Source organism: Phoxinus phoxinus (assembly GCF_949152265.1).
Source record: "Phoxinus phoxinus genome assembly, chromosome: 1".
NCBI lineage: Eukaryota > Metazoa > Chordata > Actinopteri > Cypriniformes > Leuciscidae > Phoxinus > Phoxinus phoxinus.
The window spans coordinates 14,681,459-14,699,716 of NC_136876.1; the positions used below are offsets into that span (position 1 = coordinate 14,681,459).

The 18,258-nt window shown below is 39.0% G+C and overlaps 3 protein-coding genes across 7 annotated transcripts in view; 2 read left to right on the forward strand and 1 right to left on the reverse strand.

The window, feature by feature from the left end:
• The window catches only part of LOC306998366 (methyltransferase-like 26 B), a 69,927-nt gene extending 58,803 nt beyond the window's left edge, over positions 1–11,124 (reverse strand). Inside the window, exon 1 of the mRNA XM_079612374.1 lies at positions 11,044–11,124. The gene's annotated coding sequence lies outside the window, so the exon portion shown is untranslated. The remainder of the gene's footprint in view (positions 1–11,043) is intronic.
• LOC306998387 (uncharacterized protein) lies at positions 5,777–14,761 on the forward strand. Of its 5 annotated transcripts, none has more exons than XR_013797551.1 (6): positions 5,777–5,900; positions 6,607–7,093; positions 7,185–7,319; positions 11,597–11,675; positions 12,176–12,262; positions 13,203–14,761. XR_013797551.1 is itself a non-coding variant. In XM_079612416.1 (4 exons), exons 2-4 carry the CDS (start codon positions 6,609–6,611, stop codon positions 11,607–11,609), a joined length of 633 nt encoding a protein of 210 aa, XP_079468542.1. In that variant the 5' UTR covers positions 5,777–5,900; positions 6,607–6,608; the 3' UTR covers positions 11,610–12,169. The 5 variants fall into 5 exon arrangements, 1 of the variants encoding a protein (XP_079468542.1); XR_013797552.1 differs by having other exon boundaries at positions 12,176–12,244; XR_013797553.1 differs by lacking the exon at positions 13,203–14,761 and having other exon boundaries at positions 12,176–12,523.
• Positions 7,284–9,976, forward strand: LOC306998409 (uncharacterized protein). The gene is made up of 2 exons (XM_079612454.1): positions 7,284–8,267; positions 8,353–9,976. Exons 1-2 carry the CDS (start codon positions 8,146–8,148, stop codon positions 8,561–8,563), a joined length of 333 nt encoding a protein of 110 aa, XP_079468580.1. The 5' UTR covers positions 7,284–8,145; the 3' UTR covers positions 8,564–9,976.
• Positions 14,762–18,258: the final 3,497 nt, after the last annotated feature.

Genomic DNA, 18,258 nt, shown 5'->3' on the forward strand with positions numbered 1-18,258 from the left:
CTAAGTGGAAGAGAGGAACTTAGGAAAAGGGATATGTAGAATTGCACAAGTGCTACTGCTAAAGAGTGCAATGTAAATAATTTATCATCATAAGCTTAATTGAATGGCCTAGAGAGAATAATTATAACATTTTCTGTCTAAAGACTACATATAAAATAGCTACCTAAAGTAACTGCAGTTTACTAAAAGTAATGACTAAAAGTTTGCATTCATAAGCATTTTCGTCTGAAGATGAAGACTAAGACTGAATCAAAAATGGTTGCCAAAATGAACACTGGCCTACACACACCAAGCGCACTACAACGCTGTTGCGAATGTATTAAATATGACTGATCATTTAAATAAAATGTTTTATTTAATTCAAGTAGCCTACATAGTAGCCTACATAATTATTTTCCAGGGTTTAAAATGTATACAGATTTGACATTTTCCCCTCATACTTATGTTGGAATGGGTACGAAGTTGGCATTGAATTTCATTTGAAATGGTATTAAAAAAGGTCTTAAAAAGCCTTGAATTTAAGCTGGAGGATCCTGGGGGTACCCTGAAATAAATAAAAAACGTATTGAAGCAATTTCTTTCTTGCAATTTGAATTCCGGAAAAAGTGGCTGGTAAAAAATATAAGTGGCTGGTAAAATTGGGCATCCACCAGCCACTGTGGCTGGTGGACAAAAAAGTTAATTTCCCACCCTGGTTTTGATTTGATTGCCATTTGTGTGTGTCTTGTAGAAAATGGATTTCAACCCTATGTTTCAACGAGAGTCCACTGGTGAGCTCACCCTTAAGCCCTCTTCTGAGGCAGCGGCGCTCGCTGCGGTGTATAGGAGAAATCCTACTCCGGGACGCTCATGGCCTGCTTTAAGGGTGAAGGAGGAGGCCATCGCTCGTGTGTCAGCACAAGGTGGTGACACATCCAGTCACCAGCTCGTGCTGAGCGAGAGCGCCCTGCAGTTCGGCCAGTACCGGGGTAAAACCTTGAAATGGTTATTATCCAATGATATTGGGTATGCCTCCATGGTGCTGGCCGTCCATCAACGGGAGCGTGAGGCAGGAGACACCACCCAGTCTGCCATCATGGGGAACAAGGATGCTTTGCTTCGCTATTCTGCCCTGTTCCCTGACATGATGGCTGCCATTAGCGAGCGCCGAGTTCGTGAGGGCACTGGCACACCAGCCCAGGAAGATCAGATGCGAATAGGCTTTGGGAAATTAGTCAGCATCTCTTTCAAGGACCTGTATGAGGCAGTGGATCGGGACAGAAAAGGGTATGGTTTACATGTCTAACAGAGGACGCAGGCAGTTAAGAATTTGTTGTGTTGGGCTTGATTTGTGTGTCCGGCTTGATTTGTGTGTCCCTCTTTTTCAGCTTCGCCAAGTGGGTTAGGAAGCAAGTAGCCAGACCGGGGACTAAAATGGATGCTCTGCAGGTCTATTTAAGGAGAAGAGATGCTGAGAGGATGGCATCAGCGCCTCCAGGCATGAATCTCACTTATCTTCATTTGTTTGTTTTTGAATTTCATCTTGTAATTCTGCTGACTTGAGCTTAATAATGACACTAATGTCTTTTTAGAGCTGCTTCAAAGTAGAATGTGAATGATCATATCTGATAAAGTTTGCATCATTGGATCTGTTATTTCCCTGTTTATTACTGTTAAGCTGCTTTTAAACAATCTATATTGTATAAAGCGCTTTATAAACAAAGATGAGTTGACTTGTAATTATTAACACCATTCATCCTAATATTAACAGTGGTCGCCTCCTGCTCAGCTTCTGCAGCAGTTGAACTGTCTGATGAAGATCTGCTTGCTGCAGCTGCTCATGTAGATGTTCCAGGTGGGCTTTACCTATTTTTTTGTGGGTTTACATTTGTGGTTTAATTTACAGAATTTACAGAATACTGTTCTTTTGTCCATTACATAACCTGTTTTATTATTATGTACTATCAGCCTTCAGGTGGATGGTTTTGGAAACAGTAAGGTAGGAGGTGTATACACCTTCTAGTCGTCCGGGATAATATTGGCTTTTTTTGTTATTGCATGTTTTAAGTTTAACTCCTTATTTGATCCCTTTTTGAAAATTTATGTTGGATAAGTTTCTTCTTCTTAGTTTTCAATCAATATAAAAGGAAAAAAATCAAATGAAAGCAAATCACATTTGATCAAGCAACATCGTTAATAAACAACCAAACAAAAAAATAAAATAAACCCAACAAATTCACAATTAATTCCCTTCACTGGAATTTAAACCCAGCAGTTTCCAAAAATTAGTCTCTCAAATTATATTCACAACCTTGTGAATGTGAATCGTTATACGACAACAGTATTGTTCGTTACTCGGTCTCTCCTCTGTGGCTGAATCCTTCCAATTGAACGGTGAAAAATGTTAGTGCTGTTAGTTCAATTTCCTACCATCCATTATCCATCGGCAACACTAATGTCAGTTCCATGCAATCACGACTCGCTGTGTTAGGTCCGTGCGGCTCGCCAGTCCCGAGTCCCGACTCCCGACTCCCTCCGCGAACACGAGAGTTGGAACGAAAACCAGGAATCCAGGAACTCCAATCCGGAAAGCAACGATTTCAATGCAGCATCAACTCAAATCACAGCAAGTACTCGACAAGATGATGATGATGAAATAAAATCAGGAAAAGGCAGAAAGAAGAAAAACAGAAAAAAACCTGACCTTGAATAAAAGGTCAGAAAAGAAATCCTTGTTAGTTTTCTCCATAACATACACATATCACATCATTTACCATTGTCTAACACGGCATCAAAATGGCGATTGCGTTTTACATACAACGTGCAATCATTCGTTCACCATATGTGATCGTAAAGAAAAATACATTACTCATAAAATAAACATATTTCTCATTTATAATTAACTTATATGAGCATTTCAACAACATTTCACATTTTATTACATGAAATAAAAGTGTAACTCACCAAGACCAGATGACCTTGAATATATAATCCTTAGGTCTTAAGAACTCTTTTACAACTCTTTCCTTTGCTCAACTCTCTCGTAAAACTAAATTCTAATCATAGATCTTTTTTGATCGTTATTGAGTTTCCTCAAACAACTCTTTGATACGTGAACGCGCTAACTTATGCGTTAACAAGGCTGCTTCTCCGCAACTGCGTCACACGTTATAAAATCTATTTAATAGTCTCTTTCACATCAAATTTACTTGTCTTTTCGCTACATCGTCTCTGGGCACATATAACTTCAATCCTAATACATTTTTTCCAAATTAGATCAAACAAATACTCAAATCTCTTTGGAGAGATCCAAATCACGACTGCTCTCGTCTGCTTGTCCAATCTGAGCGCGAGCTCTCACCGCGCGCGAATTCTGGAAACTGAAAAAAATGCTTTTAATATCCTCAATTCTCATTGGTCAGTCTTACAGACAAAAATTATTTTAATTTACTATTTTAATACTTTTAATACTGTACCACAGTGAAACTGTATAAGTGAAAATAAATGTTCTGCTCACTTCATTTAATCACGTTGATGGGTTAGTCTGATCAAAGATTAAATACATTTTGAGAAATCGCTAGCATGTAATGTAATGTCATTGGAAATTAATGGGACAACATGTGTGACGAACTCTAAAAACAAAATAAAATTATGAAAAGATATACAGTTAGTATCTTTAGACCCTTAAGATTATAATATATCCACGTGAAATCAAAATATAAAGTTTAGGTGTATGTTTTATGCATTATTAACAATAAGCCTGTTTGTTTAATGGCTGCCAATGCATAACCTGGGGTTATTATTTACCTGTTGTGTGACGTTATGTTAATTTGTTAACATTAATATTTCAATAGTGAATGTATAGTAGCCTACTAGTACATCATTAATCTTATGTGTGATATCCCTGTCAATATGGCAATTAACATGAAGTTTAACCTGTAATCCTCGTTTAATGCTGTGCTGTGTCATTTCTTGTCATTGTAACGATGTTTTTTGCTAATTTAAAAGTGACGGCCTCGTAGCAGCTTCTCCTGCGCCTTCCTTCATGCCCAGCAATGGTTTCTGGATGCCAGCCAATCAGCGGTTTCAAAAATCGAGCGTTTATCGAGCGTTATCAGCTGTGAGCCAATCAGCAGCTCGTATTATCGAGCGTTTTTGTCATAGCAACCATTAACAAACCGGACCTGACACCGAGTCACCGAGTGAGTAAAACAAAAATATAAATAAATAGAATATTACGAATTTACTGATATAATTGTCTTCCCAGAGTACTTTTACAATGTACTGACATGGAATTTGTCGATGTATTATTACGTCTTGCCGTCAATCGCTGGTTTTGATATTTAAAAGATTAACGTTACGTGAACGTCAACGTCAGGCGTCCTGTTTGAGGGTGTTTCTGCAACTGCGGGCACTTTTATGTCCCAGCAGTGAAATTTTTGATTTATGTTAAAATTTGTCATATGATGCTTTATAAATATATGCACAGTACCAATACACACCTTGACAAAAAATATAATTACTGATTAATGTGATTTAATATAATTTTATGAAGCATTTATAGCTCAAAACACCATTTTTGTTAATGTCCCACACCTGTGGTCTCAATGTTGAGATACATAAAATTAGCTAATTTAATTACAATTTGACATTATTTCAAATGTAATTGTTTAATAAGCAGATTCATTAACAGCATCTTAAAATTCTTTGTATTATTTACTGATAATGTTTATGATTTTTTTAACTAAATGTGCCTGTCCCACACTTTTGAGTCCTTACCGCAACTATGAAAAAAAGCTTTTATTATGACATTTTATCAAACACAAACAAGTCAAGTTTCTATGATCTGCTGCGACAATCTAACACCGACAAAGACGGCTACATTACCTGCCAAACCTACCTTTGTCCTTTAAGCATCAGCCTAGGGCGAAACGGATCTTCGGGTGAATTGTTGCAATGTGTTTCACCCGCTTCTGCTCACGGATTGGCCGACGGACGAATTGTTTCACCAAGTCCCGCCTCTTCTCCCCTCGCCTCATTGGCCGGCCGACGAATTGTTTCAGAGGCGCTCGTTGTAGAGATGTTTTTTGCTAATTTAAAAATGACGGCCTCGCAGCAGCTTCTCCTGCGGGCCACTGGCTCTGTTGCCGCCACGTGGTTAAATAAAAAAGCCTTGTATGCCACAGGTACTTCACACTGTAATGTCGCTGCGTTGTGCATCCATGCATGTCTGTACTGAGCGCTTATACTATGTGTCTGTCTGCTGTGATTAAAAAAAAAGAGGAATAAGGTCTTGTGACACTGTTCTGCATCTCTGCACAGAACAATTATTCCATGTGTCTGATCTGATGCTTTATTATGTATTATTATTATCATGTTTTATTGTATTGTATTGTAGTTTAAAATAAATCATCTATTTCACACTGTAGCCTACTGTGTTTGGTGTTTTCTGCATCTATACATCATCAACAACAACTGATATTGAATTTATATTTATTTTACTGAATAATACATGTATCTTTTATTTATACATAGACATATAAAATAGGCATAATATAAATATAATGTAATAGGCATAATATAAATATAATGTAATGTAATGTTTAACTTGACAGATTTTAATATTTATGCACGGATTAGAGCACTTGCCCTGGCCGGGATTCGAACCTACGATTTGAGTGTGGCTCGTTTGTACGACTGGGCATTCGCACAGAGAAGATTGCCCAGCAATGGTTTCTGGATGCCAGCCAATCAGCAGCTCGGATAATCGAGCGTTTATCGAGCGTTTTCAGTTTTGGACCAATCAGCAGCTCGGATTATCGAGCCTTTATCGAGCGTTTTGGGCCAATCAGCAGCTCGGATTATCGAGCGTTTTTGTCATAGCAACCATTAACAAACCAGACCTGACACCGAGTCACCGAGTGAATAAAACAAAAATAAAAATAAAAATAAATAGAATATTACGAATGTACTGATATAACATTGTCTTCCCAGAGTACTTTTACAATGTACTGACATGGACTTTGTCGATGTATTATTACGTCTTGCCGTCAATCGCTGGTTTTGATATTTAAAAGATAGTTACGTGAACGTCAACGTCAGGCGTCCTGTTTACACATTTAACGTTAAACCATATTTACACTTCCAATTTCGACTCCAAACTGTAGTAACTACATCTACATGGTCTAAGGAAGATAACCACGTAGTCTGATCAAAGATTAAATACATTTTGAGAGATCGCTAGCATGTAATGTTTAATTACAACATGTGACGATCTCTGAAAACAAAATAAAATTATGAAAAGACCATACAGTTAGTAGCTTAGACCCGTAAGATTATAATATCACCACGTGAAATCAAAATATAAAGTTTAAGTGTATGTTTTATGCATTAACAATAAACCTGTTTTTTTATTGGCTGCCAATGCTAACCCTGGGGTCATTATTTATTTACCTGTTGTGTCACGTTATGGTAATTTGTTAACGTTAATATTTCAATTGTGTGAATGTGTAGTACTAGTATATCATTAATCGTATGTGTGATATTCCTGTTAATATGGCAATTAACATGTAGTTTAACCTGTAATGCTCGTTTAATGCTGTGCTGTGTAATTTCTTGTCATTGTAGAGATGGTTTTTGCAAATTTTAAAGTGACTGCCTCGCAGCAGCTTCTCCTGCGGGCCTCTGATGAGGCGCTGGCCTTCATCACCGTCAAGGGGCCACGCGGGACCGCCGCTGCTGCGAGGGCCGAGAAGCCGGAGGAGGTGGAGAAGGAGGCCCAAGCCCACGTCGTCTCCAAGGGCGGTGACCCTGGTCAAACGTTCCGTTGGCTCCTGGAGAACGACGTGGGCTACACCACGCAGTTGGTTGCCAGCCACCAGCGGGAGAAAAGTGCCTCCGACAGCCCCCTTATGGCCAACAAGGACGCCCTCGCCCGGTACTCGTGCGCCCACCCTGCTTTTGCGGAGCAGCTGAGATACCACCGGGTGCACGAGGAGGCCTGGGATCGCGCCACTCAGCCCGGGTGTGAGGGCGAGGTGCTTGTTGGCTTTGGGGACTACAAGGAGGCCACCCTGAAGGACCTGTACGCCTCTAAGGAGAAGAAGCACCAGACGTAAGTCCTGTTGTGGTGAAGGGCAGTGGACTGTTGACAGGGTGCTGTGACTTGTTGATATGCGTGTTAATCTTTGATCATTGTCTTGCAGCTTTGTCAAGTGGCTACGGCGGAAGACTCCGCAGCCTGGGAGGGACCTCGATGGACGCCGCCAGGAAGTACATCCTGGACCGAGACAAGGAGCGGACGAGGAACTGGTCCAGATGGCCACTGACTTTCGAAACGGGTAACTGGCACCACACTGGACGTGTCACACTGTAACATTTGCCTTCAATATATATTCGTCTGTCAGTATTTTTGTATTAACTGTGATGGTTTAATTTACTGGTCGCTACAGCTGATGCTTAAAGGACAAAGGTAGGTTTGGCAGGTAATGTAGCCGTCTTTGTCGGTGTTAGATGTGCCATCCTCACTAACGTAGTGGTAATGTAGATTTGATTAAACACCTTCACATGTCTACTTCCCTTGGCCCTGCTGCATCACTTAACATTCACCTTGTAGCACTAAACCATCTGCCCTATCACTGGCATGCTGCACGTCATCAACACTCAGACTCACTTGGTCTTGCCTGCCTGTGTGTTGGCCCATGACTATCATTGTGCTGATGCCATTTTGTTGTGTGTGAATGTTTCTGAAGCTCACGTACAGGTCCTTCAGACTCTCCCGCTCCCGCTGGTGGTGAGGCCTCCATCTCCACCTCCTCCGGCATTGTCCTCCATCCATCCCTCCCCCACCCCTCCCACCGCCACCACCTCAAGTTGCGGCTGCTCCACCTACGCTCGTGGTTCCGGCTCGGGCTCCGGCGTTGACCAGGGAGGAGCCCCGCCGCGTCTCCGTGGAGGAGGGCCAGGGGAGGACCAAACTCACCACAGACCTCAAGCTGTTACACTCAGCCACCCGCCTCACCAGCTGCCTTCTTCGTGTGTCGGCTGTTCCTCTGGGCGCCCCTGCGTCTGTGGGGCGTCTGGTCGACATGCTGTAATAGGGCCCTCACGAAGTGTGGGCTCTACAGGACCATCCGGAGGGTCCTGGACATCGACGGCTGGTACTTGATGGCCACCGAGTTCCTGGAGTGCTGTCGGTGTAAGAGGAAGGTAGCTGCCTGGTCGCAGGAGTTCGTGGGTCAGTTGGGAGAGGGGCATCGCGCCCTCTTCCCGCCAATCCTCACCTACAAGTAAGTAGTTGTCTGAACACTGTCACGCAGCCCCTCGGTGTGTCTGTGTGTGGCTCTTCTGTAACACATGATGTGTCCTCTGTAGGCTTGCCTGCGACCGGCGGGTAATTATCCAGCTGCGTGAGCGTACTCGGGGGAACAGCGCCACGCAGCTGTACGAGAAACTCTGCGAGGCACACGCAGAGGCCTGGATGCGGCGGTCCATACACTACCTCAGCGTCATGGAGCCCTTCACGTCGCGAGGTGTCGTGCGCAGGTGCACCCCACCACCAAAACCGCCACCCGTGCCCCAGTAGTTTACCCTCCCCGCTACAGGGACAGGCCAGCTCGGGGGCGCTTCATGGCAGCGAAGCCAAGCCGCACCACTATACAAGCTGCTTTATGTAATGTTGCTCATTATCATGCTCATATCTTGTTTTTGTCCTCTGGACCTGCCAGCAGTCCCAGCGCAAGCCGGCTGTACGGTTACTGGCGCCTTTACCAGCTGCCCCCTCAGCTGCTGTCCTCGCGCTGCTGCTGCAACTATTTTGTGAAACCAAAGTGACTGAGCATTACAGACAAACTAACCCTATTTTAAAAACAAAGCCTTACTGTGCGTTCACACCACCATTCATATTCAATGAGAGCCGGCGGCGAGCTCCGGCGAGGGCGGCGCGGCGCGTCTTGGACGGCGAGAGGAGTTGAAATTTGTCAACTTTATGGTAATAAGCTATGACGCGGTTCGGCGGCAACCAATCGTAATGTAGAAGTCCTCCGCCTGAGAGGATACCAGAGAACACAATCCTGTAAACTTTGGTTCGGACCACATTAGTTCCTAAGCAAAATGGCGGGAAAAGTTAATTATTTCTGTTGCGGGTTTCCCGTTATTGTACGACGTGTCCCTGTTTACATACAGGGACATTAATAAAAAGAACGACGAATGGAAAAAGGTGTCTGAAATTGTTGGTGTTTTGTTACTTTCACATTTAAAAGATTTTAACAGGTTAACTTATACCCTACGTGTAGCCAGTATGCACAAAATAGGATACTGATTTATGTTCAGTTCTTATTTGCTTTGTGGCTCCTTTAAATAAAGTTTTTTAAAAATCACGCATTCTAAAATCTACGTCAGAGCGCCAGAGAGTCCCCGAATCTCACGGCGTCGATGGCAGAGCGGCGAGAGCGAATTTTGCCGCTCTCGCCGGCCGCGGTGTGAACATACAGTTAGATGACAAAATCAAAGTGGCGAAGATACAAATCTTTGTCATTATTTTCTTTGTTCATAAATATCAATAACAGAATACACACACAACTTAATATACAAATGAAATAAACAGTGCTTTATTTTTTCAGCTACAGTAGGTGTATTTAACAGTAGCATTGAAGAAAGTAATTAAATGAACAAATATGAAAACAAAACACAACATAGACTTCACTGTACAAATTATACATTGATTCTTATTAAAGATATTTTAATTATCTTTTTTATAAAGATTAGTTCTCAGTCGAGAGCTGTCCTGGCCGTACCACCGGCTGCTGCTGAAACTATTTTGTAGTGTTTTATCCCTTTAATGTTAATAAAACAACAAAACACAAAGAGGAAATCACTCTTGACTAAGAACTTATCTTTATATATAAAAAAGATAAATAAAATATCTTTAATAAGAATGCAAGCGTAGCATTCAATGCTACTGTTAAATACACCTACTGTAGCTGAAAAAAGTAAAGCACCGTTTATTTCAGTTGTATATTAAGTTGTGTGTGTATTGATATATATATATTTAATAACAAAGAAAATAATGACAAAGATTTGTATCTTCGCCACTTTGATTTTGTCATCTAAGGCTTTGTTTTTAAAATAGGGTTAGTTTGTCTGTAACGCTCAGTCACTTTGGTTTCACAAAATAGTAAAACCAACATGAAAAAGAAGGAAGGTCAAACATCACTAGCTCTAGATATGTGTGTGTGGGGGAGGGGATGTCACTGAGTACATCAGTTGGTTTCTTAAAGGGGCGTTTACCCCTTAATGACAGGGTGGACTGCAATTTCAGGGACACATGCAAAATGATTAATATTATTATGAAAATAAAATAGAAATAATCAAAATGACTTGAGGACAATAAGTACATTCAAAAAGTATTTTAATTTTATGCAATTTAACCACTTTTCACACTCACTGGATTTCGCTGAGCAGCGTGTGGGACAAGCCAAAATCACATCCAATGATTCCAATCAAAGAAAATGGTATAAAATCAGAAAAACACTTTTCAAGAGACTTATCATTGTACTTGTATGTGTTTGGTCATTTATAATAAAACCTCAGAATTTCATTATTTTGCATTGTGTTCATTAAACTGCAGCGATTCTGATGAGGACACCAAAGGCACTTTAAGACAACTATTTTTTCGGATAACACTGTAGAAACCCGTCCTTCTGCTTGATGCGTTGGTAATAAAGAGCGTGAGAAGCCAAAGCTCCACTTGTTTTCCATATCCCAAAAATCAGCCCGTTTTGACCCTTAATTCCTTCCAAGCTTCGCCCATCGCTGGATACACTCAATAAGGTGACTGAATGCACACTAGAGGCTCCAGTACACTAGATAGGAAAATAACTTGCATAGAGCTCTGCCAAAACCCAGCCGTTCAGAAGAGCATATAGGTCCACACACACAGGCAGAGAAATCAGACTCAGTAGATCAGAGACAGCCAGACTTCAGCATCAGTTTCGGGGTGAAGCTGTCCTTTAAATGTTGGGCGACCATCACCGCTAGATCAGCGCACAGCACAACCCAGAACACTGCTGGACACATCAGTGTGTCACCTGAGGTACGGGCAAACAGAGCCATTCGACATCTTCTGGTACTCCATGTTCACCTGCCAATTGCTGATGTGAATGTAGTAGCGAAACATTTAATATTTGATCTGTTTTACAATAGAAATGTTAAACGACTGTTTTTTTTATGAAGTCTCGGAAATCTTAAACTGTATTTGTCCTTTTCACCCAACAATTGCAGAAAATAGCCATGAAAACTTAGAGAAATACAATGATTGACAAATCCACCCTGCAGCGATACACAAGTTAGACAGTTAACCTTTCAGTCTCAACTCTGGCATAATTTAGTTTTGAACATCGAGTTTTATCATGTTTCTTGACAGTGGATCTGTCATGCTCGAATGGAGAAAGTTTTAGTCCTGAATGATCAAGCGAATTGCTCTCAAATACGAAGCAAGACATTCATTTATGTAAAGACATTTATTTAGTAACACCGTTGGTTAAGTTTTGTTTGTGGATGGTGAATATTAAAATACACTTTAGTGTATATAATTCTCGGTTTCGCTCTGTGTTTTCAGGTATAGCCTATAAGAAAAACAAGCCACGAAAACGACGCAAATTTGTAAGCCAAGCCAACGAAAACAACACATATGCATGGTAAGTGAATTTCAATGACTTTATACATTAGCGTTTAGTTTATATTGGATCAAATTCGTGTCGATATCTGCTAGTTTGAGGAGAAGGGAACAGAGATTCAGAATGATCACGATGTCGATGCGAATACTGTCAGTTAAGATACGGTTGATTAAATCGGCTGAGGAAACATTAGGATGGTGAATGCAATAATTACAAATACGTATACAATGTTTTTGATTGGAAACTAAATGTTTCTGTTCTGTTAAAGATGTAAATTCAGTAAATTCCAGTGAGACGCTCTAGCGCCAGACTGCAGTGCGAGGCTGCGCTCTAGCGTCAAGGCTGCGTACTGCACGCTTAAACACTGTTTCTTTCACTTGATACAGTGTCAAATATTAATAATTACTGTAATTTCATAATTAATAACTAATAATTAATAAAAATGAGGAACGCTTCACGAATTTGCGTGTCATCCTTGCGCAGGGGCCATGCTAATCTTCTCTGTATCGTTCCAATTTTAGTATATGTGCTGCCGAAGCAAGCACGAACTGAGAGAATCGAGGAGAGCTATGTATAGCCAGGACCCCCAGGTATGTGTGTCAGGGCTGGTAAGTGGTTAAAACACTTATTCTACTCACTTATGTCAAATGCGACTGTAAATCGTGGTGATATGAACCTGTAAACCTATAAAAACCATGATATTTTCAAATCAGCAGTTTTGTGTAGGTTTACCGTAGTATAATCTGAGCTCTCTAGAGACCATATGCAAAGGAAGACTGTCTCTACTAGCAGTGATAGGATGTTTCGGTGTGACGCAGAGACGCTCTTTGTCTCGTGTTTCACGCCCTCCCCCGCAGAATGCGTAGAACTTTGCCCGTCTGCGGGGGAGGGCGTTTAACACGAGACAAAGAGCGTCTGTGCGTCCCACCCATGGTCCCACCGTCGAGACGTCCTATCCTATCACAACTAGTTGAGACAGGCTTCTTTTGCACATGGTCACATCAGCTTTTCTCGCACAATAGGCTCAGAGACCAGGAAACTCTCTTTTCAGAACAGCCGTGGCAGTGGAAACACTGTGAAATGTCTAAGAATCACAAAGAAAAGATTAGAAAGATTTGATCTGATGTCAAGATCAACGGGGGTTACGTGCAACATACTTCCGTATTCAGGTCAAACAGGTTGCATCACTTCCGGTTCAGGTCTTTTGTATGTTTTTCTTTTACTTTGAATAATAGCATATATATAGTCAGGGCAATATATAGTCAGGGTAACCTGAGAGACACAATACAAATTGTTTCAAATCTTTTCAAATTTGTTTCAAATTGTTTCAAGTTTCAAATTCTGCTGTAAAGCAGATATTGCTTTATTGCTTCCTGATATTGTTCGAGGCTCAGACTCGCTCTCCCAGTTTAAAACTAGATTAAAGACTCTTTAGCCAAGCATTCACATAATCCATCTCATACCTTTTATACTACAGATCAAATGCATTCATATTATGAACAGCAGCTATGCTAATTATTTCCTATCTGCTTTTTTGCAGATAAATAGAGTTCGCCAGCTCCAGTTATGTATCCAGCCTCTCATGGAGACTTCAGATGCCCCAACGCCTGTGAAGGGCGATATGTTATGCCCTAAATTAATACATGATTAACTAACTGTATTTTTTCTATGTACATTTCTGAAATGCATTTTCTGTAAAGCTGCTATGAAACAATATGTATTGTGAAAAGCGCTATACAAATACATTTGAATTGTAAAGCAGCTCTAACAAGCCAATAGTGTCATTATACAGCTCAAGTGTGTTCGGTTCTGTTTAATAGCGGTAAAGTTAATCAATTGTACTGTGTGTATACAATGTATGTGTGCACATACATGTACATGTGTGAGGGTCGTCCGTGACAAACTCCTGTGTTTGTCCCATTTGCATTAGTGTGTGATATTTTGTGTGTGAGTTGTGAGAAAATTACTCATAGTTTCAGAAATTCAAAAAGCATAAAAAAATTATAATATATATAGCCTATATATATAAATAGCTCTCAAAAGACACTCACTTGTCGCCATCTAGTGGTGTAATGGTTTTCCAATTTGTAATTTAATTTACATTTTAAAGTATTTTAAAAGTTATTTTAAGTTGTAACAACATTTTACAATATTACTGTTTCACAGTATTTTTTATAAAATAAATACATCCTTGGTATTAAATGTAAAAAAGGCAACAACAAAAAAGTCATTCACTTGCACTGGTCAAAAAGACACTCAAAATACACTCACTTGTCGCCATCTAGTGGCATAATTAAGTTTTCCCACTGTCTTAAAAAAAACACCCTGATACATTGTAGCCTACATATAAATAACTAATTATAGACCATTTCAAGGACGTAAACAATAACAAACGCGTTGGAATTCTACTGCGCATGTCTGGCCCTGAAGCATTTCCGGTGACGCCATTTTAGAACCACAGATCCGTGAAAACAAGCTCGTACTTTTTAAGTCTAGCGAAAATGCAACAGTTAAAGTATTTCCAAGAACTGAAAATAAACAATGATTGAAATAATCGGATCCTTTAAATAAGACTTTGATGCGTAAACTTTTTACTTGAATAGTCTGACGGCTCATTATCTGATTGCGTGTGTTGCGGCTGCTTGCGTGTAACGTTAACTTACACGAGAGATGCGACAAAAGCATATCGCAGTCTGGATGCTTACAAATAATTTCTTAGCGGAAAAAAGGGAACATTTATTCGTACAATGTGGATGACATCTGTCTTGTGTTTTGTGCAGATGAAGCAAGTCAAACAGAGTCAAAAACCTACTTATCATAGTTTGTCCGAGTGGGCATTTCACTTGCATTGCTGAGTCAGTCTGTATATCTATGCAAATATTCATATTTATTTGTACAGCGATATTCAAAATACGTATAGTTTCAGAGCAGCTTTACAGAACTTGCATGTATATTACAATGCTAAATGTACGCTAGTAAACTAATCGCTATATGCCATTACTCATTTCATTCGTTTTCAAATCAAATGTGTGTTCCTGTGGAACGGTGTGCGAGGGTTTAAATGTCCTGTCTGAGCATGGTCACAAATTAATAGAAGGTGAATGCAATTTAATGCTCGCTGTCTTTATTTTCTAATGCATAAACCTGTATAAACGTAACGTTAAATACGTGCAGATTAATAATTGTACAATTAAGAATCAAAAATACAGAATACACTTTTTAGGTCCTTGAAGGTAGTAACATGTTATTTTATGGTTTTCTAGTAGTCACATACAGATTTGCTGTGTGTGTGTGTGTGTGTGTGTGTGTGTGCATACAGGTGAAACTCGAAAACTTAGAATATGGTGCAAACGTTCATTTATTTCAGTAATTCAACTTAAAAGGTGAAACTAATATATTACTCATTACATGCAAAGTGAGATATTTCAAGCCTTTATTTGTTATAATTTTGATGATTATGGCTTACAGCTTATGACAAAGTTAAAAATTAGAATATTGTGAAAAGATTTTCACAATATTATTTACACCTTTTAAGTTTTATTACTGAAATAAATAAACTTTTGCATGATATTCTAATTTTTCGAGTTTCACCTGTAGTAGTCAACATTAGAAGTGGATCGAAAAAGTGAATCAAAGTTGTCCTAAGACAACGGGTATTGTTCAAAATTAATGTATAACTTTGTGATGAAAGGGTTAGACCATCCACTTCAAATGTTGACTACTACATATATTTATAAATACATAAACAATCCTCTCACTTTCAACAGCTTTTATTTCCAGCAAATTTCTTATTATGTGTAAATGCTTGTATGAACACAAAATGCTTCAACAACTGAGACAACAACATAAAACACATTTCACAGAATGTTTTTTTGACAAACAGAAATGGAGTTATATCCAGTTCTCCAACACATCTGGGGGTTCATACGGATGGTGCAGAATTATTAGGCACGTTGATTTTCTGATCATATTTTTTTTTCAGGCACATTTTACCAATTCCAAACCACATTCATCTAACTATTTTTTAACTTAATAACTACTATTCATTTTTGCATTTAATCATTTATAAGTGATGTATAATTGTCCAAGGCTGGAAATGAAAAATGCCTTATATTCAGGTGTGCATAATTATTAGGCACGTTTTCTTTACAGATAAAATAAGCCCAAAAAGAGAGGTAAAGTGACCCCCACTTATAAAGAATCACAAGCTGAAGTGTAGTAGAATACATGATCTTCCAGAATCTGGCAGTAAGTTTTGGGAGTTCATTTTTAGTCCATCTCTGCAAAATGGACTTCAAAGTAGGAGATGGACTAAAAATTAACTCCCAAAACTTACTGCCAGATTCTGGAAGATGAATTCTTCTGAATTCTTCTCTCACTCTGTCTGTCTATAAAGCCTATGAAAACAGTCTTCATGTGTTTTACTACACCTCAGCTTGTGATTCTTATTAAGCGGGGTCATTTTTTAGTATCTTTACCTAACCTAAGTCTCTGAGACCCTGACACCTTGCTCATCTGAAGACTACAGGTGGGTTGCAGTTCTGGAAAATGGTGGCGCTGGAGACTAAAGGGGTCCTGATGGTTTCACACTTAATTCCTCACATTCATTATTTTACAGTTAACATGTGTCTTCTCTTCTCCACCTGTTTTCATCTGACCAATAGTCATGCCTTAACTGCAATTCCTAGTATTGCATTCTTCTCATGGGCATTTAATAATTTGTGACTTTTCAGTCTATTTTATCTGTGAAAGAAAACGTGCCTAATAATTGTGCTGAATATAAGGCGTTTTCATTTCCATGAACAATAATATATCACTTATATATGATTAAATGCAAAATGAATAGTAGTTATCAAGATTAGTGTGGTTTGTAATTGGTAAAAATGTGTCTGGAAAAAAATATGATCAGAAAATCAACGTGCCTAATAATTCTGCACACACTGTATGGTCACATGTGGTTTGGCTGTCGTTCCTGTCTCCCTGTAGCAGTCTTACATTACAGATGGTGGATTTCCTATTGAAGACAAAAGTAGAAACACAATTATTTAACTTAATCTGGTTGATGCACAGTATTTAAAAAATAATGCTATTATTGTGTAGTACATGCAGTGAATGTTGGAATTAACATTAGCTTAACCCTTTCATGCATGAATTATGATAACCTCAGTCAGGATTTTTTTCCTATGTGTTTTCATTGCTCTTAGGGCATGAAAAACAAGATTTAAATTTGAATTGGGTTTTTTTTTACACATTTTTCAAAGAAATGTTCATATGTCCACTTGAGTGGACAGCATGCGTTTATGGTTTAAATTGAAGAGATACTGTATTAAACATAATACAATAATCAAACAGATGTATGTGTACAAGTATGTGTATTTAACAAACTAATCAATACAATTATATAAAATCATGTGAAAACTATAAAATATATATAAAAATATATAAATCCGAAATATTGCAAAGGCGATTGAACTTCTTACAAGTTGCACTTCGCTTGTGATATCAGAACATGAGGAGGTGATTCCATCAGAATTTTCTACAGCCTGTCAAGGTACAAATGTGGAAACCACTCAGATGCTCCCTCCAGTGTACCAGAGTATGTCCATTTACACTTATTAGCTGATAATTATGATTATGTTCAAGATGGACACATTTCTAGCATAGCCCTCTTTTCTGAGATAACCTAGCGATATGTTTTTTTTAAAATCTCATCTGAAATGAGCAGTGTTGGGGCATGCATAACGCATTCAGATTACTTTTTTCATGTTACAAGTAATGTAATGTGTTACAAGTAACATGCATTACATAATCAGATTTGTTTTAATGTTACGAGTAAAGTAACGTATTACAAGTAACATGCATTACATAATCAGATTACTTTTTGATGTTACGAGTAAATAAATGCATTACGTAAACAGATTACTTTTTGATCTAACAAGTAATGCATTACGTAATTAGATAACTTTTTTGATGAAATGAGTAAAGTAATGCATTACAAGTCATACATTATGTAATCACATAACTTTTCAATGTCAATGAAAATTACATTCTAATAATACAAATACATTTATTTACAGTAAAAAAAAAGTCACTGCAGATGAAGTATTTTACAGTATAAGTATGAATGAAATATAGCCATTGGATGCATGAGGTCCACTATAGTGGACAGGTGATTCATCAGATTTTTCTCCCAATCTAAAATGGAAAAACTTGGAAAATTTTACTGTGATATGACTCATTAGATATTGGTTGATGCTGCAATATTTTTTTTACCTACAAGAGTCTCCTAGGATAGAAGGAATGGGTGGATATTCCGGAGCAACTTGACATGTCTGACTGACCATCGGCCATCTTGGTTTGGAGGGGGGGAAAATCAAAACACAACGGCTTACAACTTGGTTGCAATGTATAGGATGATGCACCGAGGGTCCACTGAAGAGATTGATGTGCAACTTTGCAACTTTCAAGAAAATGCTTTTTAAATAGCTGTCCTGTAGTGACCACTGAAAGGGTTTTTAATAAGTGATGAAAAAATGTTTACCGTTACCTTTTGTAAACTACTGCAGGTGACATTAGCTGTTACACACCATTCAAGTGTTCTATA

Coding starts and splice junctions, on each gene's coding strand:
- LOC306998387 (XM_079612416.1), top strand. CDS start 6,609: ATGGTTTTTGCAAATTTTAAAGTGACTGCCTCGCAGCAGCTTCTCCTG. Junction 7,094..7,184: donor AAGGAGAAGAAGCACCAGAC/GTAAGTCCTGTT, acceptor ATTGTCTTGCAG/CTTTGTCAAGTGGCTACGGC.
- LOC306998409 (XM_079612454.1), top strand. CDS start 8,146: ATGGCCACCGAGTTCCTGGAGTGCTGTCGGTGTAAGAGGAAGGTAGCT. Junction 8,268..8,352: donor CCGCCAATCCTCACCTACAA/GTAAGTAGTTGT, acceptor TGTCCTCTGTAG/GCTTGCCTGCGACCGGCGGG.